The sequence below is a fragment of the Diorhabda carinulata genome, chromosome X, assembly GCF_026250575.1.
Source record: "Diorhabda carinulata isolate Delta chromosome X, icDioCari1.1, whole genome shotgun sequence".
In the NCBI taxonomy this organism is placed as follows: domain Eukaryota; kingdom Metazoa; phylum Arthropoda; class Insecta; order Coleoptera; family Chrysomelidae; genus Diorhabda; species Diorhabda carinulata.
Window position 1 is genome coordinate 23,747,341 of NC_079472.1, and position 26,076 is coordinate 23,773,416.

A 26,076-nucleotide genomic window follows, 5' to 3' on the forward strand; every position below is an offset into this window, starting at 1 on the left:
TTCTGAAATAAGTGCATCACGAATTTTCACACGTTATTATAAAAGTTGGATTATTTGCAAGTCTTGTATACGCTTTCAGAGTTTTTGTCAAAAATTACTTTGTTGGGATCGAAAAACGCACTCTAAAAAAATTTTACATAAAAAATAAAATCGTGAGGTACCCAGCTGAAGAATATGAAGTATAAGGCAACATCGTTTTAAAGGCAAGAAATCGATATTTCCCAACTCATTGGATTTCATCAAAAATAAAAAATGTATAAGATGTCAGATCGCAGATAAGTAACTTTGTCAGAGGATTTGATAAACGGTATCATGATTTTCTGTTATGTCATTTTTTTTCTATTTTATTAAGTCGTTCGAACGAGCAGGTAAAAGTTTTATATCATATCATATTGATAGGTGGATATAATATTTCAGGACAACTTTTCGAATGACGCAGGTTAGTTATTATTTATACAACGAAAAAGACAAGAATGTCAATAATAACTCCTTTTAGTAAGGGGTAAATGATTGTTATCAATTGATAATTAGACATATACATGTCAATGTGAACTGAAACGAAATGGATGTGATTGGAAGAATATTTTTTTTAATCTATATTCTAAAAAGCATTTTGACAGTGTTTCGAACAATTAACAAAAAGGTATCGATTGTTCTTGACGACGGGTTGCAAGTTAACTTACCACCTTTGGCTGGTTGTGAAACCTATATCTTATATACTTCAACACACCCTATATTCTTCATTTAGTTTCAACAACAAACATAGAAAATACATTTAATTCTCCATTTCCTGAACGTCAAACTAAAACCGATTCATAAAAACTAAATAATATTAATATTGTGGATATTATTAGGATTAAAAACATTATATACCAAAAATTGTTTTCTTTGTCTTTTTTATATTTTTATGAACTATACTGACTCCAAAATTTTTCCATCATAATTATGTTACTGTAGGAGACTTCTGGCTTTGTTATATTGTATAAAATTTCTCTGTAACAACATTAGATTTTTATACAAATCTATAATTCCAATTTCTCTCAATTTTAGATAATAAACTGTTAGCTGGAGATTGTTTATAGAATAAAGATGCTTATGATGCTATAGAATCCGGTCAAAGCTGTCCATAACGGCATGCGAAAAGTATCAAATTAATAAAAACCAAGAATAATTTTTGAGGGAAGGATAAAGAATCTTATATACTTCACTGGATCTCGAACTTGATTATTAGCCCTCGCTACTAAATGTTACTTACATTCCTTCTATTTCAAATAACTTTTGCGTCAAATTTCTACGTTTTTGTTTTGTTTCGAAATACAACATAATCACTATACTCAACAGATTCCTTTTATTTTTGATTTCAGTAGTATTGAAATGCCAGATTTTCTCAATTCATAGTTTGAAAGTCTGTACTAGTAGATGCTCGAAACAGAACACTCGAAATGTTCCTCATACTTATTAATATTAACATGTACGAGTATATTGCTATATGCTAAACTTTAACCGATGTCAAGAAGCAAACAATAATCATCATAGCTATAGCCATAGTGTTGTGAGCCTATGAAAGGTAATTCTTCCGTCAACCAGCCCTCATATTTCCAAAACAGACGAAACAATGAAAAACAGAATATTTCAAGCCATTATTCCACTCAGTGAAATGATTACAAAACACTATTTAATTCTTTAAAACGAATACCTATCGAAATCTTTTTCATTGAAGTAATATATAAGAAATAATAAAACATGTGAAGAAAATGTGATAAAAAAAAGTTTGATGACATGTAGCCAATGATTATTTCAAATTTTAAAAGCAGTCTAGTTATTATTATGCGATAGACTTATATGTGTACAAAGTATCAAACGGATTAATATCAGTTAAGATAATAAACTTCACCACTGTGTGGTTGGTATTCAATATCACAGCTTTCTAGATATTGGTGAAGGTGTTTTTTTGGTAATCCCCAATTTGGCCATGGTATTACTGACATAATAACTGGCAAAACTCACACATTTTCACCGTGCTACATCTGTTCACGTAAAATCATATCATTGCATACTTGGCCAATTTCTCTTGGTGTTTGTTGAGACCGTTTTGCTACATCGAAGATTAGGCCTACATGTCTTTTCTTTTCTATCAAACATCACGATGTCAGGTTTCTTTTCACCTGTCTATCGAAAATAATGAACCTATCGTAGTAGAGTTTAAAATCGTCATTTTCTAGCCCCTTCTGCGGCTGAAACTTGTAGTACGTTGTATAGATATTGAGAAGACCGAACTTGTCGTCCAGTTTATGGTGAATGATATTGCATAATTGATTATGCCGGGTCAGTTTTAGGTAACACATCACAAGCAGATGTTATATGTTGGATAGTCTCTGATCTTTGCTAACACTTTCTGCACTTGTCGGATTGAGTATTCGTATCCTTAATAGAATTCTTTTTGTAGTCGTTAGTGTAGATATCTTGATCCTGGGTAGTCATCAGTAAGCTTTCGGTCTCTGGAGAGAGTAGATACGTAGTAAGCTAGTAAGCCAATCAATTTAGGTTTTTAAGTAACAAATACACAAGTGATGCTATATTCTCTCTTGTAAATAATGTCCAATCTAGTCTAAACAGCCATCACTCCACTGCAACGACTTTTTGTGATTTTTCTAAGGTTTTCGATTGTGTTAATCATGATATTTTAATTAACAAATTGCAGTACTACGGTTTCAGGGGAACAACTCTCGCATGGTTTAAGTCATAGAGTTAATACATCGATGTCTTCTTGCAAGCCAATAAAATGTGGAGTGCTCCAAGGCTCAGTACTTGGCCCTATATTGTTTATTCTGTTTAAAAACGACATCGCCTAACTAGACATCAGTGGTGAAATATGTCTATTTGCAGATGACACTAGATTCTCTGGGAGAAACCCTGATTTCACTGTACTTCTCTGTCTCAAAGTTTCTAAGACCAAAATTTTATCAAATGAAAATACATTGCTTTTTTTTATTAAATAATACCACCATTGACGTCGTTGAATTTGTGAAATTCTTAGGGATTGTTGTGGACAATTCCTTGAAATGGGAGTTACATATTTCCGCCTTATCTAAAAAGTTCTACCTGTTTTGCGCTGAGATCAGTTTCCAAAGAGCTGAACTAATTCACCTCCTTAACAGTTTATTATGCCCTTATTGAGTCGCGTCTCCAGTATGCCCTGCCGTTCTGGGGTACGTGTGGTGCGACTCAATTTGAGCGATTCTTCAAACTACAAAAGAGAGCTGTTAGATATTTACTCAGATTTAACAGCAGGGCTCACTGCAGAGACTTTTTTGGAAGATTAAAGATTGAGTCTTTTCCTTCGTTATTGATATTTGAATCCATTCGCCTAATTCCCTAGAACGCTTGTCCAATTCCAGAAAGGTCGTCGGCTATCCACTTGTAACCTTTACCTACCCACTCCACGTTCAGAATTAGTTAAGGGCTCAATATTTACAATGCAAAAAATGCACAATGACTTGCCAATTTAAATAAAATCGATATCATTATTTTCCCGCATGTCGCAATAATTTGAGGGAATATTTACTGAAAAGTGCCTTCAACTTTGCTGCACACTAATTTAGTTTTTGCTATGGACATTTCCCTCTTTTTTATATGAAATCTATCACCCGGAGAAATAAATAATTTTGTCATCGCGAATATATCAGGATAGTGACAAGTGAATAGAAAAGTGTGTCACTGAATAGTTAGTCTTTACATAAATTACATAAGTAAGATACAATCTGTGTATAATATTAATTCCACTGTTTTGTGATTAGATACTGTTTACATAAATAAGAAGAACATTACAATACAGAATGTCTTGTTACAAACAAAATATTAAATAACTTTTTTTCCAAAACAAATTATTTTTATACTCCAACATTTATTTTGAACGCTCTGAAAATACCCAGCAACCGTAACAAAATTATTCCAACACTCGACCATCGCATTCCAATTAAGCTTGGTGTTGATGTAGTGCACTTTCAACTTGTTAATCCGCATTTTCGTCTTCTAATTAAAAGCTGGTTTAATACGGTGACAAGGATTACTGCATTCGTTAGGTGTTTATTACCGGAGTGGAATGCATTTACAGCTACAGCTCCTTGGACGAAAATTCCACGTCTACCTGTCGCTATTTAGGATACTATATAATTTTCTTATTATATCTTGTTTTCTCTTTGGTCTTAGTAGAATTATCGAATAAAGGATAATGTAGTAAACAAAATGTAAAGAAGAGAGGAGAATTTAATTGCTGTTCACAACATAATTATAAATTACAAGAGATTGAAAAATATTTTAGTATGAATTATATTGCATCTAAAAAATTGTAGGTACGCAAGTTTTGTATTTTAGTAAATTTTACTGCATATTTATGCATATACGAGAGTTGTCTTGAAATTTTCGGATATAACAAAGAAATATAAAAATTTTTTTCCATAATCATTTCTATTTTCCAACGAAGTCTCCTTTCAAGTCAATACACTTACTTTAGCAATGTTGATGATGAAAATTTTTACCCATCCGAATAATGTTGGCCGTCTTCCTCCTCAAAAGAGGTGCTTCCGTATGCAATAACATTCTCGTCAGATGAAAAATTCCTTCCTGCCAATCAAACTTTAGAAAACAGGAAAAGTTCATAGGAGCAAGAACTAGTGATTATGGTAGGTGATCAATCAATTCGAAGTTCAATTCTTTAATCCTAGTCGGTTATGTTTTCTATATTTCTAACCTTAATCTGACTATCGTCAAGTATCATTCGGTGAACTTTCTTGATAATATCCCTGATTGTCGCAGTTTTGTACCATCCCGAAATCTCGTAGACAGTGTCTAACACATCTGTCATTTGCTTTCAAAAACAAATATTCAATGACAGCTCTATACTGTCATTGAATATTCTTTATTTCATTTTCAGAAAAATCTTCACAAATACTCACTTATACGATAGTCAGATAGAAACTAACCATCCAAACTAGCTGAAATTCTAGTGAGGATATGTCAACGAATGCGCAATATATTTACAAAATTATAATGATAAGTGCTGACATCTTTGCAATTCATTGAAACAGTTTTCGATTGTTAGTAGGTATATGAATTATGAATACTAGCAGAACATTTATAAAGAGTTGCATTTCGCCTTCTAACTGCAGAATTAATTTCGTGGAATTCCTTTATTCCTTGAAAGAAGTTGAATCTTCGTTTCTACAGGTGTCTTACACATTTTTGTATCTTCTCATTATCGAGGAATTCCAGAACGCCTTTCTATGGAACCTATATAAATCAGTTCTAATAGACTTATGAAGTGCTTCCTGTAAGGAAGTGATTCAGGAGAACTGAAATCCATATATTTGTTTGATTCAGTAGTAAGAATGAAACGTATTGTCTCATATTGCTTTTGCCTATATAGGTGACAGAGACTAAATTTTGATTTCATCGTAATATATAAGATTGGCAACTAAATATTATTTACTGATAAAGAGCGTTGCTTCATTTTTTTAATAACTTATGTTCGTGCTTCACTTTGCCGTTTGTCACGTGATACTGATCACATTAACTTTAGAAATAAGTTGTTCGTGGTTTTCATTAAAGCTATTAGTTGTGATGCCACTGCCCTGATCTGGCAACATCTGATTAAAATTTATTTTGAAGTTTGCATAATTCTTTGAATAGTCAAACTTTCACAAATGACGATGACCTCCAATCGCACCTGGTTCAGTTTTTTGCTGATAAGGATCAGAAATTTCATTAGGCGCGGAATCATGAAGCTGGAAGAAAGATGGCAAAAGGTCATTGGGTAAAATGGAAAATATATAATTTTTCTAAGAAAAATCAGGTAACAATTGATAATTGACTCAAAATTGTTCATAAATCAATCATACATTTTCCTAACAATAAGTATTGATTGAGAATTGGAAGATATTTGATCAATTCAGTAATTATCGAGTATTGATTATGTTATATTCAAAAACCCGTCAATTAAATTATAATGCAGTAATTACACAAATAATGATTAGATATGAAATATTTTCTAATATTTTTGGAGTAAATTGGATATTCGGCATCGTATATCAATTAAATATAATTACTTAATAGTTGATTGTTTAGTAAAATATCTTCTAGCCTTTTACTTGTACTACATATTTAATTTCCTTTGGTTTCTATTGAAATTAACTAAAAGTAGAAATACTATACTCACCATTTTGTTGTTGATCTCGTGAAAATGAATTTCACAAACTTTATCTACGACGTCTTCACTTTGAAATGTGACAAATCCAAAACCTGAAACAAAAGAGCACCATTTAAGATTGACTGACATTTACAAGAGAAAACTATTTCTATTTTCGGCGTGGACAATACATGGAAAAGTCGTTAAATTTGTTAGACGGGAGGTTTTACCCTGGAAATTTTTCGTGTCAATTTACTGATACAATTTAACCGATGATTGATGTTGATGCATGATTTATTCTCTCAACGTGAATATCTTTGGAGTATTATATGAAAAGTTTATGTTAAATATTTACGTATCTTCTGTTTTTGGTGATGCTTTGACGTTACAATAAGTATTTACAAAATTTTATATAGTTTACTACCTATATATCACCCAAAATCGCACTGGATATGAATAATAGTAGTACCAAAAATATAAAAAATAACAACAATAGCAGAAGAAAAAAGCCAGAGTTAATAAGTTGTTGATAAACTACTAGTTATGGCAAGAGACTAAGACAAATAGAGAATAAGTAATTGAAAAATGGATGAGCAAGTAAGAATGATGGATATGTAACAATAAATATGTAATAATAGACTGAAAAGAAGGGTTAGAATGGAGTGTGATTATTGTTTGGAGGAAGTAATAAGTAAAGATACAAAATACAAACAACAGGTTAGAGATGGGAAGAATTTAGTTAAGTCAAAACACCATCTTTTTCCAGTATACTGCTGTTCACTTCCACTCTCAGTTAGACGGTCGATATGAACAATATTCTGAACAGAGTACGCAGACTAGTCTATCTCATCAAGGAACTGGAAAGAATATTCGTACAAACCCACCCTCTTATCCTATTATACTGAACAATCTTTTCAAAATACTTATCTTGTGAGTAGTCGAATCTCAATCACTGTTCATTTTGATATTGACCTAACCCCCATTGAAAGCTGTTCAAATGACCTAAAAGCTTGAACGAAGACCTACGAATATCTCTTTCCTTGACAATTCCCCCATCTCCATTGGGAGAAAACCTTTCCTAAATATCACCCCGTCGATCGTCGGTGTTCCTGTAATCTGGTAAATGGTAAAACCAGCCAAATGGTCGACGATAAGTAATAATACAGTCGCAGATGTTCCAATCTTTACTTTCAATAATAACCTAAATATTATACCCTCAAAACTTTTTTCCTCTTTTACATCTCTCGCGGCAATGGTCGGACACACACTCGGTACGCGATTGCCAAACTTCAAAATCCAAGCCCTGCAGAGGAAACGTTTCCTTTATCAGGATCAAATAAAAAACATACCTCATGCCACATGAATAATGTCCATATTTTATTCAGAAACAATCCAACGAGCCTTTCTCTTTTTGATGACTAGTGCTGTTCATAATAGTTATGAATATTACGTTCACAAACAGTATGTATACACTGTTTGTCAGAAATGCGGAAACGAATGAATAATGAAAAAGAACAAAGACATGAAGCTATACTATAGGATGTTTAGTCTGGAGAACATTAAAAGATAACCCAGTTTTGAATTGGAGATTCTGGAATGCCATTTTTGTCACAATTTGTTTCATTACTTTCGAAACGGTGAAGCTGCAAAATCGTTACAGAACCATAATAGTATATTACATAACAAGAGTTGTAAGTTACCCATTACGCACGAAGTGAAAAATTTTATGCACGAAGCCGTGCAGCGGATACAATAACATGACATTTATTTTGAAAGCATTCTACTTAAGAACACGTGTCCTATTTTTAAAGAAATTGCATAATGTGTTGCCTACATTTAGAGGCATCACTCTTTCAATCCTAAATATATCTCGCTAATGCTAAAAGTTTTTATGTTTTTTAATTAACAAAATTTGTGTAAATAAACCAAATAAAGTCTTACGTAAATAAAAATTTGTTTGTACTTTATTTCAACCAAGAAGTTTGAGTTTTCTTCTCAAAACGCACGTGTATGTTATGAGATCTCATTAGGTGCATGTTATTGTTAAATGTCATTTACAAGGAATGTTGACTATTGCGATTTCTGACGTTTACAGACATGGGCATAGAAAAAACGATTTATTGAAACTCATTGAAACTTATTGAAACAAAACTCAAGTGGATTCAGTAGGACAATAACGTGCGGAATAGATTGAAATTTGGAGAAACTTATGAGAAAGAGTTATGCAAAGTGTTTGGTATAGTTGTAGAGGTATTACTTATCATGAATTGATCGATATATTAATATGATAATCTGCTATCAACAACTGATGCGATTAAACAGTTGATCCAGAGAAAGCAACGACAATAATTGGCTAACACAAAATGCGGCCACTTATCGGCGTCAATATTGAGTAATTTTGGTGCACTCACCGTATAGCCTTGATTTTACCCCGTCAGATTATCGTTTCTTACTGTCTTCATAATTTTTTAGCTTGGTTCATAAGAGGCTTGTGAGAATCACCAGGTTAAATTTTGCATCTAGAAACCTCAGAATTATCAAGAAGTCATTCAAAAATGTGGAAAGAAACCAAACTACTTTTTCTTCAACTCAATAAATACCTAAATTGTTCTTGAAGGAATTATATTTATAATAGATTAAAAGTATCACTACTAAAATAGACAATGAACTTCCTCGTGTATCAAGTACTAATTTGTTTTGATACAATATTATTAAAAGTCACCGGCCTCTATGAAATTTTATTGACTGAAAGTTACGTTCACAAGGTCGTATGATTGTACTTTCATTGAGAAATAATATTGTTCTATTCAACTAGTTTCAAATTGATATGGATGATTTTCTTTTTTAAAGTAACTGGTATTATAATTTCTGCATTTTTCTAATTACATTTATTGCATAGATAGAAAGAACGTGTTTTTATGATATATTTGATGAAATGCTAGGCTTAAAACTATACAAATAAAGTGTAACTCAGTTAAATGACCTTGCTAATATTGTTGCGGTAAGATAAGATTGATAACACTAATTTATTCAAATACCAATGAAGCTGTAAATCCAACAGTTTATTTTCTCAAAAATGAATTAATATTTTTGTAAACTTGACTACAGATTTAACAGTTGTGAATTGTTATATTGTACATAAGTAACTGACTGATATTTTTTATTTAATTATGTATGTCATAAGCAAAAATCACACAATAGCTGTGTTCCACTGTAGTATTTCTAAATCCTTTTTATGGCATTTTTACTTTAGGTAGGTACTAAACAATATACAAAATTAATTTTTAAAATTTGCGGAAGCCGTAATTTGTAAAATAACATATAACATAATAATGCACAATTGTAATTGGTTTAAATTCCATCCCCAATATTGCCACCAACGTTTGTTAAATTAAAATAATAAATTCGTTGTTCCGTTCTTCATTCTTCAAACAGATAACGTGGTGTAGATGTTTGTGACAAGTTAAAAATTGCATTAGTAGTAGATTTAGTAGATTATAGTATTTATTATGTAGATTCAGAGGGGAAACAAATTGCTTGTAATTAATGATTTTAAATTTTAAAAACACAGATTACAAAAAAGTGGCAAAACTCTTTGGTGCTATTCAATAGAAGGATGTGAAGCAAAGTGCCCAACCGATGGAGGTAAGTTAGGTTAGATGAGTCGTCTAATCTTCATGACAACCACGATCACGACTTGACACATTATGACAAAAGTTGAAATTTTATGGCGGGTATTAAAATCATGATGTAACGCACGCTCGATGTGATACTCAAGCCGTTTCATATGAGCAAATAATTTCTCGTCTAAGGCCAGTTATGTGATTCCGCTAAAACTGATTCTCCAAATAAATTTTTCTCACAATTAGCTCGCGATTATTGCGAAAGGGAATGAATTTTAAAATATAAAAACCAATATTTCATTCTCCATAATTATGTCAATTACATCTGTATCTACTGTGCTCTAAGTTCAAGTTGAACATTAGAAACTTAACAATCATTTCAATTGAGTAGTCACACCTACTCGACATACTGGTTAATATAGTTGGTAAAGTGATCAATAAAGTTTAAATCATTCACTACTCGTTGGATTCCTTGATTCGATATATATTCTATCAAAGTTCACCAGATACCATTATGGAACAATGGAAATGTCCTAAGAAGAAATGTTATTTTGTCATGATGGCTAATCTCAATTATAACTGCTAATACTTTAAGACGTTAAGTAACAAAACATAGAAACAACACTAAAATAAGCTCACTATCTTGAAGAAAAGCAAATATTTGAAATTCAAGTTACATATAAATGTTTTTTACAGATAATATTATCAGTTTATATGTGAAATCAGTTTATACGAGAATGTTTTTGAAAAAAATTGTAAATAATTTCAGTTTTACCAGATAGGCGCTCAAATTCCAAAAACTGTCTATTTTGGAGACTTGTTTGTTAGATATTGTTCCAATAAATCTACTGAGAAATATATTCATTCCGATCATTGAAGTGCGATTGAAAATGATCTACTGTTGTATCGAAGTTTAAGTGAAATATAGACATGCGAAAGAGAAGATGTATATGGATCACGTTGTTCCAACTGATTATTTTTTTCGTAAGTTACATATATGAGTCTTTAATTTATATGAATCACTATGTTTTGATCAATGACCAAACAATAGTGATAATTTTTCCAATAAATACATCACTTGCATATAGCCTTTGAATCCTTTTTGGATTCATATTGTTTTTACACTATTGTAGTATTTCTGAATTATGATGAATCCTACTTTAATGGCATAAATTCTAATATCTTACAAAGATCTTCACGGTTCTTACCAAAATATCCCTACCTATGGTTTAATTTTCTTCCTTACGATTTGACTAAATGTATTTATGGAATATTTTTCAATTTCAGGAGACTTCAGAGCAATCGGACCCCACAGATTGCAATTCCAGACAGTTTATATGTTACAATGAAACATTCTTCTATCAATGTGTTGCTAATGAAGAATTGGGAGGTACTTACATTTATGGAGAACCCCTACCTTGTCCGGAAGAATTATATTGTTACAATGATTCCCAATTAGAATGTGATGAGTATCGATCTACAACCTTGACATTTACAATAACCACAACTGAAACACAAGATAAGGATACATCGAGAAATACTGGAGGTAATGAAGATGTAACCGCTTCTTCTAGAACCAATGATGCTTCTGTTACTACTGAAACTACAGAGCAAACAACCGATACGGAGACATCGGTAAATACCTACGACTATTATACAACTACTGAAGGTAATGAAGAGGTAACCGCTTCTTCTAGAACCAATGATGCTTCTGTTAATACTGGAAGTACAGAACAAACAACCGATACAAAGACATCGACAATTACCCACAACTATTATACAACTACTGAAGGGAATGAAGAGGAAACCGCTTCTTCTATTACCAACGATAGTTCAGCCAATACTGGAACTACAAAACAAATAACTGACACGAATACATCGAAAAATACCAACGAATATTATACAACTACTGAAAATAATGAAGAGGTTACCACTTCCTCTAGAACCAATGATGCTTCTGTTAATACTGAAACTACAGAACAAATAACCGACACGAATACATCGGGAAATACCAACGAATATTATACAACTACTGAAAATAATGAAGAGGTTACCACTTCCTCTAGAACCAATGATGCTTCTGTTAATACTGAAACTACAGAACAAATAACCGACACGAATACATCGGGAAATACCAACGAATATTATACAACTACTGAAAATAATGTAGAGGTTACCACTTCTTCTAGAAACAATGATGCTTTTGTTAATACTGAAACTACACAACAAACAACCGATACGGAGACATCGGCAAATACCTACGACCATTATACAACTACTGAAAGTAATGAAGAGGAAACCGCTTCTTCTAGAACCAATGATGCTTCTGTTACTACTGAAACTACAGAGCAAACAACCGATACGGAGACATCGGCAAATACACACGACTATTATACAACTACTGAAGGTAATGAAGAGGAAACCGCTTCTTCTACAACCAATGATGCTTCTGTTAATAGTAAAACTACTAAACAAATAACCGACACGAATACATCGGGAAATACCAACGAATATTATACAAGTACTGAAAATGATGAAGAGGTTACCACTTCTTCTAGAACTAATGATGCTTCTGTTAATACTGAAACTACAGAGCAAACAACCGATACGGAGACATCGGCAAATACCTATGACCATTATACAACTACTGAAAGTAATGAAGAGGAAACCGCTACTTCTAGAACTAATGATGCTTTTGTTAATAATGAAACTACAGAGCAAAGAACCGATACGGAGACATCGGCAAACACCTACGACTATTATACAACTACTGAAGATAATGAAGAGGTAACCGCTTCTTCTAGAACCAATGATGCCTCTTTTGATACTGAAACTACAGAACAAACAATCGATACGGAGACATCGGCAACTACCTACGACTATTATACAACTACTGGAGGTGATGAAGAGGTTACCACTTCTTCTATTACCAATGATGGTTCATCCAATACTGAAACTACAAAACAAATAACCGACACGAATACATCGGGAAATACCAACGAATATTATACAACTACTGAAAATAATGGAGAGGTTACCACTTCTACTAGAACCAATGATGCTTCTGTTAATACTGGAACTACAAAACAAATACCCGACACGATAACATCGGCAAATACCAACGAATATTATACAACTACTGAAAATGATGAAGAGGTTACTACTTCTTCTAGAACCAATGATGCTTCTGTTGATACTGAAAGTACAGAACAAACAACCGATACAAAGACATCGACAAATACCTTCGACTATTATACAACTACTGAAGGTGATCAAGAGGTTACCACTTCTTCTATTACCAATGATAGTTCAGCCAATACTGAAACTACAAAGCAAATAACCGACACGAATACATCGGGAAATACCAACGAATATTATACAACTAGTGAAAATGATGAAGAGGTTACCACTTCTTCTAGAACCAATGATGCTTTTGTTACTACTGAAACTACAGAGCAAACAACCGATACGGAGACATCGGCAAATACCTACGACCTTTATACAACTACTGAAAGTAATGAAGAGGAAACCGCTTCTTCTAGAACTAATAATGCTTTTGTTAATAATGAAACTACAGAGCAAAGAACCGATACGGAGACATCGGCAAACACCTACGACTATTATACAACTACTGAAGATAATGAAGAGGTAACCGCTTCTGCTAGAACCAATGATGCCTCTTTTGATACTGAAACTACAGAACAAACAATCGATACGAAGACATCGGCAACTACCTACGACTATTATACAACTACTGGAGGTGATGAAGAGGTTACCACTTCTTCTATTACCAATGATGGTTCATCCAATACTGAAACTACAAAACAAATAACTGACACGAATACATCGGGAAATACCAACGAATATTATACAACTACTGAAAATAATGGAGAGGTTACCACTTCTACTAGAACCAATGATGCTTCTGTTAATACTGGAACTACAAAACAAATACCCGACAAGATAACATCGGCAAATACCAACGAATATTATACAACTACTGAAAATGATGAAGAGGTTACTACTTCTTCTAGAACCAATGATGCTTCTGTTGATACTGAAAGTACAGAACAAACAACCGATACAAAGACATCGACAAATACCTTCGACTATTATACAACTACTGAAGGTGATCAAGAGGTTACCACTTCTTCTATTACCAATGATAGTTCAGCCAATACTGAAACTACAAAACAAATAACCGACACGAATACATCGGGAAATACCAACGAATATTATACAACTAGTGAAAATGATGAAGAGGTTACCACTTCTTCTAGAACCAATGATGCTTTTGTTACTACTGAAACTACAGAGCAAACAACCGATACGGAGACATCGGCAAATACCTACGACCTTTATACAACTACTGAAAGTAATGAAGAGGAAACCGCTTCTTCTAGAACTAATGATGCTTTTGTTAATAATGAAACTACAGAGCAAAGAACAGATACGGAGACATCGGCAAACACCTACGACTATTATACAACTACTGAAGATAATGAAGAGGTAACCGCTTCTTCTAGAACCAATGATGCCTCTTTTGATACTGAAACTACAGAACAAACAATCGATACGGAGACATCGGCAACTACCTACGACTATTATACAACTACTGGAGGTGATGAAGAGGTTACCACTTCTTCTATTACCAATGATGGTTCATCCAATACTGAAACTACAAAACAAATAACCGACACGAATACATCGGGAAATACCAACGAATATTATACAACTACTGAAAATAATGGAGAGGTTACCACTTCTACTAGAACCAATGATGCTTCTGTTAATACTGGAACTACAAAACAAATACCCGACACGATAACATCGGCAAATACCAACGAATATTATACAACTACTGAAAATGATGAAGAGGTTACTACTTCTTCTAGAACCAATGATGCTTCTGTTGATACTGAAAGTACAGAACAAACAACCGATACAAAGACATCGACAAATACCTACGACCATTATACAACTACTGAAGGTGATAAAGACGGAACCACTTCTTCTAGAACCAAAGATGCTTCTGTTAATACTGAAACTACAGAACAAACAACCGATACAAAGACATCGGCAAATACCTACGACTATTATACAACTACTGAAGGTAATGAAGAGGTAACAGCTTCAACTAGAACCAATGATGCTTCTGTTAATACTGAAACTACAGAACAAACAACCAATACGGATACATCGGCAAATACCTACAACTATTATACAAATACTGAAGGTAATGAAGAGGAAACCGCTTTTTCTAGAACCAATGATTCTTCTGTTAATACTGAAACTACAGAAAAAACAACCGATACGGAGACATCGGCAAATACACACGACTATTATACAACTACTAAAGGTAATGAAGAGGTTATCACTTCTTCTATTACCAATGATGGTTCTTCCAATACTGAAACTACAAAACAAATAACCGACACGAATACATCGGGAAATACCAACGAATATTATACAACTACTGAAAATAATGGAGAGGTTACCACTTCTACTAGAACCAATGATGCTTTTGTTAATACTGGAACTACAAAACAAATACCCGACACGAATACATCGGGAAATACCAACGAATATTATACAACTACTGAAAATGATGAAGAGGTTACCACTTCTTCTAGAACCAATGATGCTTCTGTTACTACTGAAACTACAGAGCAAACAACCGATACAGAGACATCGGCAAATACCTACGACAATTACACAACTACTGAAGGTGATAAATACGTAACCACTTCTTCTAGAACCAATGATGCTTTTGTTAATACTGAAACTACAGAGCAAACAACCGATACGGAGACATCGGCAACTCCCTACAACTATTATACAACTACTGAAGGTAATGAAGATGTAACCGCTTCTTCTAGAACCAATGATGCTTCTGTTACTACTGAAACTACAGAGCAAACAACCGATACGGAGACATCGGCAAATACCTACGACCATTATACAACTACTGAAGGTGATAGAGATGTAACCACTTCTTCTATAATCAATGATGCTTCTGTTAATACTGGAACTACAGAACATACAACTAACACGGAGACATCGGCAAATACCTACGAATATTATACAACTACTGGAGGTAATGAAGAGGTCCCCGCTTCTTCTAGAACCAATGATGCTTCTGTTACTACTGAAACTACAGAGCAAACAACCGATACGGAGACATCGGCAAATACCTACGACCATTATACAATTACTGAAGGTAATGAAGAGGTAACAGCTTCTTCTAGAACCAATGATATTCCTGTTAATACTGAAACTACAGAACAAACAACCAATACGGAGACATCGGCAAATACCTACGACTATTATACAACTACTGAAGGTGATAAAGACGTAACCACTTCTTCTATAACCAATGATGCTTCTGTTAATACTGAAACTACAGAACATACAACTAATACGGAGACATCGGCAAATACCTACGACTATTATACAACTACTGAAGGTGATAAAGACGTAACCACTTCTTCTATAACCAATGATGCTTCTGTTACTACTGAAACTACAGAGCAAACAACCGATACGGAGACATCGGCAAATACCTACGACCATTATACAATTACTGAAGGTAATGAAGAGGTAACAGCTTCTTCTAGAACCAATGATATTCCTGTTAATACTGAAACTACAGAACAAACAACCAATACGGAGACATCGGCAAATACCTACGACTATTATACAACTACTGAAGGTGATAAAGACGTAACCACTTCTTCTATAACCAATGATGCTTCTGTTAATACTGAAACTACAGAACATACAACTAATACGGAGACATCGGCAAATACCTACGACTATTATACAACTACTGAAGGTGATAAAGACGTAACCACTTCTTCTATAACCAATGATGCTTCTGTTAATACTGAAACTACAGAACATACAACTAATACGGAGACATCGGCAAATACCTACGACTATTATACAACTACTGGAGGTAATGAAGAGGTCCCCGCTTCTTCAAGAACCAATGATGCTTATGTTACTACTAAAACTACAGAGCAAACAACCGATACGGAGACATCGGAAAATACCTATGACCATTATACAACTACTGAAGGTGATAAAGACGTAACCACTTCTTCTATTACCAATGATAGTTCAGCCAATACTGAAACTACAGAGCAAACAACCGATACAAAGACATCGGCAAATACCTACGACTATTATACAACTACTGAAGGTAATGAAGAGGTAACAGCTTCTTCTAGAACCAATGATGCTCCTGTTAATACTGAAACTATAGAACAAACAACTAATACGGAGACATCGGCAAATACCTACGACTATTATACAACTACTGAAGGTGATAAAGACGTAACCACTTCTAGAACCAATGATGCTTCTGTTAATACTGAAGGTACAGAACAAACAAGCGATACAAAGACATCGACAAATACCTTCGACTATTATACAACTACTGAAGGTAATCAAGAGGTTACCACTTCTTCTATTACCAATGATAGTTCAGCCAATACTGAAACTACAAAACAAATAACCGACACGAATACATCGGGAAATACCAACGAATATTATACAACTAGTGAGAATGATGAAGAGGTTACCACTTCTTCTAGAACCAATGATGCTTTTGTTACTACTGAAACTACAGAGCAAACAACCGATACGGAGACATCGGCAGATACCTACGACCATTATACAACTACTGAAGGTAATGGAGAGGTAACAGCTTCTTCTAGAACCAATGATGTTTCTGTTAATACTGAAACTACAGAACAAACAACCAATACGGAGACATCGGCAAATACCTACGACTATTATACAACTACTGAAGGTGATAAAGACGTAACAACTTCTTCTAGAACCAATGATGCTTCTGTTAATACTGAAATTACAGAACAAACAACTAATACGGAGGCATCGGCAAATACCTACGACTATTATACAACTACTGGAGGTAATGAAGAGGCCCCCACTTCTTCTAGAACCAATGATGCTTCTGTTACTACTGAAACTACAGAGCAAACAACCGATAAGGAGACATCGGCAAATACCTACGACCGCTATACAACTACTGAAGGTGATAAAGACGTAACCACTCCTTCTAGAACCAATGATGCTTCTGTTACTACTGAAACTACAGAGCAAACAACCGATACGGAGACATCGTCAAATACCTACGACCATTATACAACTACTGAAGGTAATGAAGAGGTAACAGCTTCTTCTAGAACCAATGATGCTTCTGTTTATACTGAAACTACAGAACAAACAACCGATACAAACACATCGGCAAATACCTACGACTATTATACAACTACTAGAGGTAATGAAGAGGTAACAGCTTCTTCTAGAACCAATGATGCTTCTGTTAATACTGAAATTACAGAACAAACAACTAATACGGAGGCATCGGCAAATACCTACGACTATTATACAACTACTGGAGGTAATGAAGAGGCCCCCACTTCTTCTAGAACCAATGATGCTTCTGTTAATACTGAAACTACAGAACAAATAACCGACACTAATAAATCGGGAAATACCAACGAATTTTATTCAACTACTGGAAATGATGAAGAGGTTACCACTTCTTCTAGAACTAATGATGCTTCTGTTACTACTGAAACTACAGAGCAAACAACCAATAAGGAGACATCGGCAAATACCTACGACTATTACACAACTACTGAAGGTGATAAAGACGTAACCACTTCTTCTATTACCAATGATAGTTCAGCCAATACTGAAACTACAAAGCAAATAACCGACACGAATACATCGGGAAATACCAACGAATATTATACAACTAGTGAGAATGATGAAGAGGTTACCACTTCTTCTAGAACCAATGATGCTTTTGTTAATACTGAAACTACAGATCAAACAACTTACACGAATACCAACGAATATTACACAACTACTGAAGGTAATGAAGAGATTACTGCTCCTTCTAGAACCAATGATGCTTTTGTTTTCACTGAAACTACAGAAAAATCAACTGGCATGAATACATCGGCAAATACCTACGACTATTATACAACTACTGAAGGTAATGAAGAGGCCCCCACTTCTTCTAGAACCAATGATGCTTCTGTTAATACTGAAACTACAGAACAAATAACCGACACTAATAAATCGGGAAATACCAACGAATTTTATTCAACTACTGGAAATGATGAAGAGGTTACCACTTCTTCTAGAACTAATGATGCTTCTGTTACTACTGAAACTACAGAGCAAACAACCAATAAGGAGACATCGGCAAATACCTACGACTATTACACAACTACTGAAGGTGATAAAGACGTAACCACTTCTTCTATTACCAATGATAGTTCAGCCAATACTGAAACTACAAAGCAAATAACCGACACGAATACATCGGGAAATACCAACGAATATTATACAACTACTGAAAATGATGAAGAGGTTACCACTTCTTCTAGAACCAATGATGCTTTTGTTAATACTGAAACTACAGATCAAACAACTTACACGAATACCAACGAATATTACACAACTACTGAAGGTAATGAAGAGATTACTGCTCCTTCTAGAACCAATGATGCTTTTGTTTTCACTGAAACTACAGAAAAATCAACTGGCATGAATACATCGGCAAATACCTACGACTATTATACAACTACTGAAGGTAATGATGAGGTTACAACTTCTTCTAGAACCAATGATCCTTATGTTGATACTGAAACTACCGATCAATCAACCGAAACGAATACGTCAAGAAACACCAACGACCTTTACATAACTACTGAAGGTGATGGAGAGGTTACCACTTCTTCTAAAACCAATGATGCATCTGTTGATACTGAAACTACAGAACAAACGAATACATCGAGAAATACCAACGACTATTATACAACTACTGAAGATAATGGAAAAGTTACCACTTCTTCTAGAAACAATGAAGGTTCTGTTACTTCTGATACTACAGAACAGATAACTGAGACAAATAGATGGAGAAATACCAACGACTATGATAAAAATACTGAAGATAACGAAGAGGTTACAATTTCTTCTAGAACAAATGATGCTTTTGTTAAAACCGAACAGACTCAGCGACTTACTACCTCCTCGACACAACGATCTGATTCTGACAATACTGAAACCTCGTATACAACGATTTCAACGAACACTCCTAGAATTACCACAGAAACTCCTTCAATCAATAAAACCACACCATTGGTAATTCCGTGTTATAGAACTGGGAAGTATCCCCATCCAACAGATTGTAGTAAATTTTCCCAATGTGTCGATTTGGTTGGAGAAATGGTTCAGTATGTGCTATCATGTCCGGATGGCACACAGTTTGATTCTTCTAGGAAAATATGTACCACGCGGCCTGTACAATGTCCTGGAGATATAGAATTGAAATGTTCACAAGAAGGATCTTTCTTACACCCTAAAAACTGTAGTAGATGGTTCACTTGTATATGGGATTTTATCACCAATGAATTTGTTATTGATCAACATATATGCCCACCTGGTAGTAGTTATAATGAGCATTCAGGTAATTGCGAACCATCATTGTGCGGTCTTAGTAAAGCACAGTCTCCTGTCATTAATGATACCACTACAATAATACGTAGTGACACAAGGTTCACTTGTTTGAGTTCTGGCCAGTACCCTGATCCAATTAAATGTAATACTTATCACATATGTGTTTTTCTGCAAAACGCCTTATTCGATGTAGAGCTCACCTGTCCAGATGGAACCCTGTACGATTCAAACAACAAAATATGTTCCGTTGATACAATACAATGTCCAAACTATATTACATTAACCTGCTCTTCGAATGGGAAATTTGTTCATCCCAGCGATTGTAATAGATATTATATATGTAAATTGAATACGATTGATAATACCTACGATATATATCAGTACAGATGCCCTAAATATGAATCGTTCAACGAAAAATTGGGAATTTGTACTCCGTCGATAGCTTGCATGGAGAATGTGGATCTTACTTGTATCCAACCCGGGCGCTACCCTTTAAAAGGCAGCTGTAAAGAGTACTTAGAATGTCAAATTATTCATGGGAAGTTAGTTCCGAGATTAAAAACTTGTGGTTTGTTCAAGACGTTCGATAAAATAACAAGAAGATGTAGAAGGAAGTGTTTTGCAACTTGTTAATTCTCAATGAAATCATAAATTCTTTTATTATTTTTTTCGTTTAATTATCTTATTCTACATAATGAATTTTGTATTATCTGTTAAAATAAAAATTTGTAATAAAAAAAATCATTTTTTTAACTTTAACTAAGAAATAATCTAGGTTTGTATTTATACTAAGCACATTGTGCACCAAATCTTCGGTAATATTGCTTCCAAAAAATTGTAGGTACAGAGAATACAAACAATTATATTCCTTTCCAGTTTCTGTTACTTTTCCACGTCTTTCGTTGATTTTCTGGATAATTTCACTTTTGTTTACGTTTATAATTGTCCTTCTAATTCTGATTGTGAATCTTGTAACGTTACTATTTCAAATTTGGAGAGGATTTATTAAATACCCAACTCCAACACAGTTTACATCCTTGTAAGATTGCAATAAGTCAATTATGTAAAATAAGATTTAAGAATACTGAATGCAATTCCAGTGGATAAATAACATCAGTTAACTCATACATGTATATAAATCAATATAGACAAATCCCTCAAGTCCCAAAGTGGATAAAAGTTTAATATTTTGATGTTTATATTTGCATTCGACTTTCTTAATTCTGTTACATTAACATTTATTATATCGTTTATTGGATATAAGCAAGTCCAGTTGGCAGATATTCTTTTCAATTTTTTTATATAACATAAACAATTTTAAATGCGTGACTCCTTTAAATGTATCCGTAACTTTCGGTTTTTGGACGAAGTCAATACTGGAAGGACGCATTGGTCAACTATCTTTCGTTTGAGTCATGTCGGTATATATGACTTGAATACAAGTATTAGCTTGCCAAATGCAGCGCAAGTCAGTCCTTTTCTTTTGATTAGTTCGCAGGTTTGATTGTCTCTTTCCAATCGGTCTCATGTTCCAGATATTTGTAGGATGTTACGTATTCGATTTTTTTCTTTTCAACATTAGGTTACAGCTAGGGACTAAATTTGTTATAAATTGGGTCTTTCTGAATGTACTTTGAGCTTTTCTATTACCTGATGTATGTGCCGTAATATAGAAATGTAGCAGTGGTCTAAATGGCAGTTTGCAATTGCTTTAAACAATTCATGGTGGTTTATCTGATCAAATGTCTTCTCATAATCGACGAATACTAATGCTAGTTATAATACCACAAAATTTTCGGAAAAAAATATTATTTTACGACTAACGAACATAATTCATGAAATATTAATAGAGTGTAACTCGAGATATAATTATAATTCTAATAATTATTTTTGATTCGATTACTCGAATGGTATTCGTTACGATTATATTATGAAAGAACCGATAAAAATCATTCATTTCGAATTAATAGAAACATACAAGTATGGTAATTTGTGAAACATTGTTATATGTCTTAAAGCTATATTGGTAGTGCACGGCAGCTTTTTTTCACTCATATTTCAACGATGTCCCAAACTTAAAGCTACACCAAAGCAATTCATTCCTATTTTGAGATATTTTTGAAAAAGTTCCAACGGTGGTTGATGTTGATATCAAGCCTATTTACATGCCGTTTTTACGTTCTACCTGCACTTTTTTTCAAATTTCGTAAATTTTAAACATTTTTCATTCAAAACTGTTTTATCTACACTGAATGAAAATAGCTACACCATCTCTTTGAGGTACAAAATGCATTCTTAAATTATTGCGTAAAGTTGTGAAAGTTCCGAATTTATATCTATGCAGTGGCTGAATCATCATCATTATATCCATACTTCAACAGTATAAACGTTGAGTTACGTCCCATCACTGTCAACGGTTATTTAATTAGGGCTTATCTTAAAACACATAGAGTTATGGCAAAGGCAACGGCTGCAGCGGCCTCGTGGCTGTGTTAAAAGCTGTCATAATTTCCTTCTCTTAGTCAATTTTTCGGCAATCCATCTTTCTATCTTTCCTTCCAAAATGTGGTCGTATTGATTGATTACCTCTCGTTTGACTCGATAAAATCTTGAATCGACAAGCTGCGTCTTTAATCAGCTATATATATTCAATTATAGAGTATCATTGGAAAATGTATTTCAAGTGATTTTGTCTATGCAACAGTAACAGTATCTTATGAAAAGCAAGCAAGTGTTGTATATTAATAATAACGATTACATTCGAGTTGAAAACTATGGTTTTTTAACGACGACGAATAAATTTGAATAAAAATTATAGCAAAATTTTATGTTTGAAAGGCAAACTTTCAGGATATACGTAAAACGTGTTCCGTAATTATTCCATTAGAGTTTTTTATACTACAGCAAAATAGAAAATTCGACATTTATTCAAACTCATATATATAGGACTTCAATATAATTTTTAGTACAAATAAAATGTATGTAACAAAATACACTACCAATTAGTAACGATCAAGTTAGGAAGTAAATATAGTTGAAAATAAAATTTGCTTGAGACTGAAATGATGGATGGAACTTCACTACTTACATTTCTACATCTCGTCAAAACTTGTATCGAGCCGTAACGGTATTGTTAATAAAGTTGTGCTTAATTTTCAACAAGGAGGTCGAAGGTTCGAATCCTCTGTCTAACTGAATTTTATTAAATAAACCACTTGCCCTAAGTCCAAAGGAGAGTTACAAACAAGCTCAAACACCCACATACAGTAGAAACTAATATAAACTTTTTAAATATGATTTTCCAATTTAATCGTTTAATAAAATTATATTCATTAGCTCAGATTTATATTAGGACAGAAATCAACTTCAAAAAAAAGGTACTGAAGAGAATTGTATATCGGCAGAGATCCTGAAACAGGACGGCCAGTGTCTAACAAAAAATATTACAAATCAGATTTAGTTAAGAGCAGAATCTATAGCTGCACATGCTCTTCATTGATTTCGAAGAAGCGTACGATACAATTGATGCCAATGCTATGAAATATCTTGGAATACCAATCAAGATGATCAAATTAGTGAGCAAGGTATTGGTAGATTGTTTAACAAAAGAAGTTTTAAATGTTGATAGAGGAATAAAACAAGGTGATCCACTCTCGTCAACATTGTTCAACAATAGTAGGAACTATGATTAGAAAAAGTCATATTTATACTAAAGAGACTGTTTAAGACATTAAGACACAAATCTAGTGCTTATGAGGATGATATAGTATTGTTAAATAGATCAAAAACAGATATATATATATATATATATATATATATATATATATATATATATATATATATATATATATATATATATATATATATATATTAACCATCTAAAATTCAGGTATTCAGGACACAACGAGTTGGATGGCTGAAGTACGTATCCCCCAGTAAAATAATAAAAATGTTATTAAGAGCAGTAGAAGGAAAGATGAGGGAAAAAATGGATAGACGAGAGGAAAGCTGATATAAAAGAATTTGTATAAAAGATGGTAAGAGGGGTTAAGAGATAGAATTGATTGGAGGTAGAAAATTGAAAAGCAATGAGACGACGCGGTCTGTTTGCGCTGATGTATAAATATGTATCATACTCAGAATCTATTTAAATACCTAAATGACATTAAGATACAAAAAAACCCGTTCATATTTAGATTAAATATTTAGCTTACACACTATCAAAATTTATCTGAAAATCTGAAAGGTAAAAATAATTCTTTAGATATAGGCATTTTGAAAGTTCATGCAACAGTTCAATTGACAGATTCTGTGGATTGAAATTGTTAGAATTGTTGCTATTATTACAATGTGAAGATAGAGATCAAATTAGCTGATAGCAACTGGGGTTATTACCTTAATATACTGTAGTGTATGATAATGAGACCCATAAATACTTATGGAACTATGAAAATGTGTCTAACTAGAATACTAGTGTCAACTCTACAGATCCCACACTTATATACCTGGTAAAAGAATACGAGTAATATATATTTGAATATCATTAAACAATTAGTATAATATTATGAAGAAATAGAAAATGGAATAAATGTCTCGATTTTGTAATGTATCTCTGTATAATTGAATAATTATATGGAAATTGAACGACGTCTAAATAATTGTGTCTGTTCATCAAAAGCGGTATCGGTGCAATCCAATAATCTCACAATAGGCTCACACTGGCAACATTGCTTTGATTAAATCATTTATCACCCGAAGCGATTCGGTTTCCGAGAAATTGAGTAAGGTATTAAAACAATTCAATTTGGTCCGAGTAAACGAGATAAAAGCGGAACAAAAACTCACAGCCCATACTTTTAACTACTGCCATTCCATGTAGACCCGTTAAGGGAATTTTTAATGAAAATTTTGGAATATGAGAGAGTTATTGCAACTCTGAGATATCCACCTGTAATGGAACATACCCCAACAAATTAATTTCTGATATGACATGAATACTGGAACGTGAAGTTAGTTCTGATAACAATATGACAAATGACAATTTACTCGACGATATTTCAAAATATTTTCTGCTATTGTTTGTTAAATATTATAACTATGGACTATAATATATCATGGTCGTACGACAACGCGACATCTAGAGAATACCACCTAATTATATGAAACTGAATTATTAGAAAAATCAAATTATAACATCACAATTGTTTAAAAAACATGGACATGTAGAGCATCACAATTGATAGAGGCTTGAAGTTGTCAAGTCGATTATTCACCTTCACTCTCCAGTACTACAATTATGCATAGCATAGTGTGATTCTAACCCTCCAATGGGTTCCGTGACACCCTTGTTTAGACGGAAATAGAATAGCAAATTAGCTAAAGTAGGGCCTGAAGCTGAATTAACTATATATTAAAATAAAGAGCATCAGCTACTAGAATAATCTACATCCACTGTGGTAAGTAAATACACCCCTGGAAAACAATAATGAAAGAAAATCTATTGAATGTATGGAGTAAAAATGATCTACGAATACTAACAAGAGTATTATCGGGGCATTACCGCCTTAATGGACTTCAGAAGCTGTTAGTGCTAATTCTGCTAGGTACCGGACGAAACCTCTATTCACATTCTCTTAAAGTACGACAGACTACAGAACTTCACCTGGGAGCTTATGGAATAGAAAAAGATGTTTGACAGCTGGAGTCAATTCAGTACACACATACACGATGTTTTTTGGAACCATGCAACTCTGATTTGGACAATTT

The 26,076-nt window shown here is 33.5% G+C and overlaps 2 protein-coding genes across 9 annotated transcripts in view; one reads left to right on the forward strand and one right to left on the reverse strand.

Annotated features, from left to right (window-relative positions):
- LOC130901729 (RNA-binding protein Musashi homolog Rbp6) overlaps positions 1-26,076 on the reverse strand; it is a 1,060,444-nt gene that overhangs the window by 86,632 nt on the left and 947,736 nt on the right. For all 8 annotated transcript variants that reach the window (XM_057813296.1, XM_057813291.1, XM_057813297.1 and 5 more), the window contains one exon: positions 6,215-6,297. In XM_057813296.1, coding sequence (XP_057669279.1) covers positions 6,215-6,297 — 83 coding nt within the window. The remainder of the gene's footprint in view (positions 1-6,214; positions 6,298-26,076) is intronic.
- LOC130901727 (serine-rich adhesin for platelets-like) lies at positions 10,515-21,051 on the forward strand. Its single transcript, XM_057813288.1, has 2 exons — positions 10,515-10,791; positions 11,095-21,051. The coding sequence occupies exons 1-2, from the start codon at positions 10,738-10,740 to the stop codon at positions 20,941-20,943; spliced, it is 9,903 nt and encodes a 3,300-aa protein (XP_057669271.1). The 5' UTR covers positions 10,515-10,737; the 3' UTR covers positions 20,944-21,051.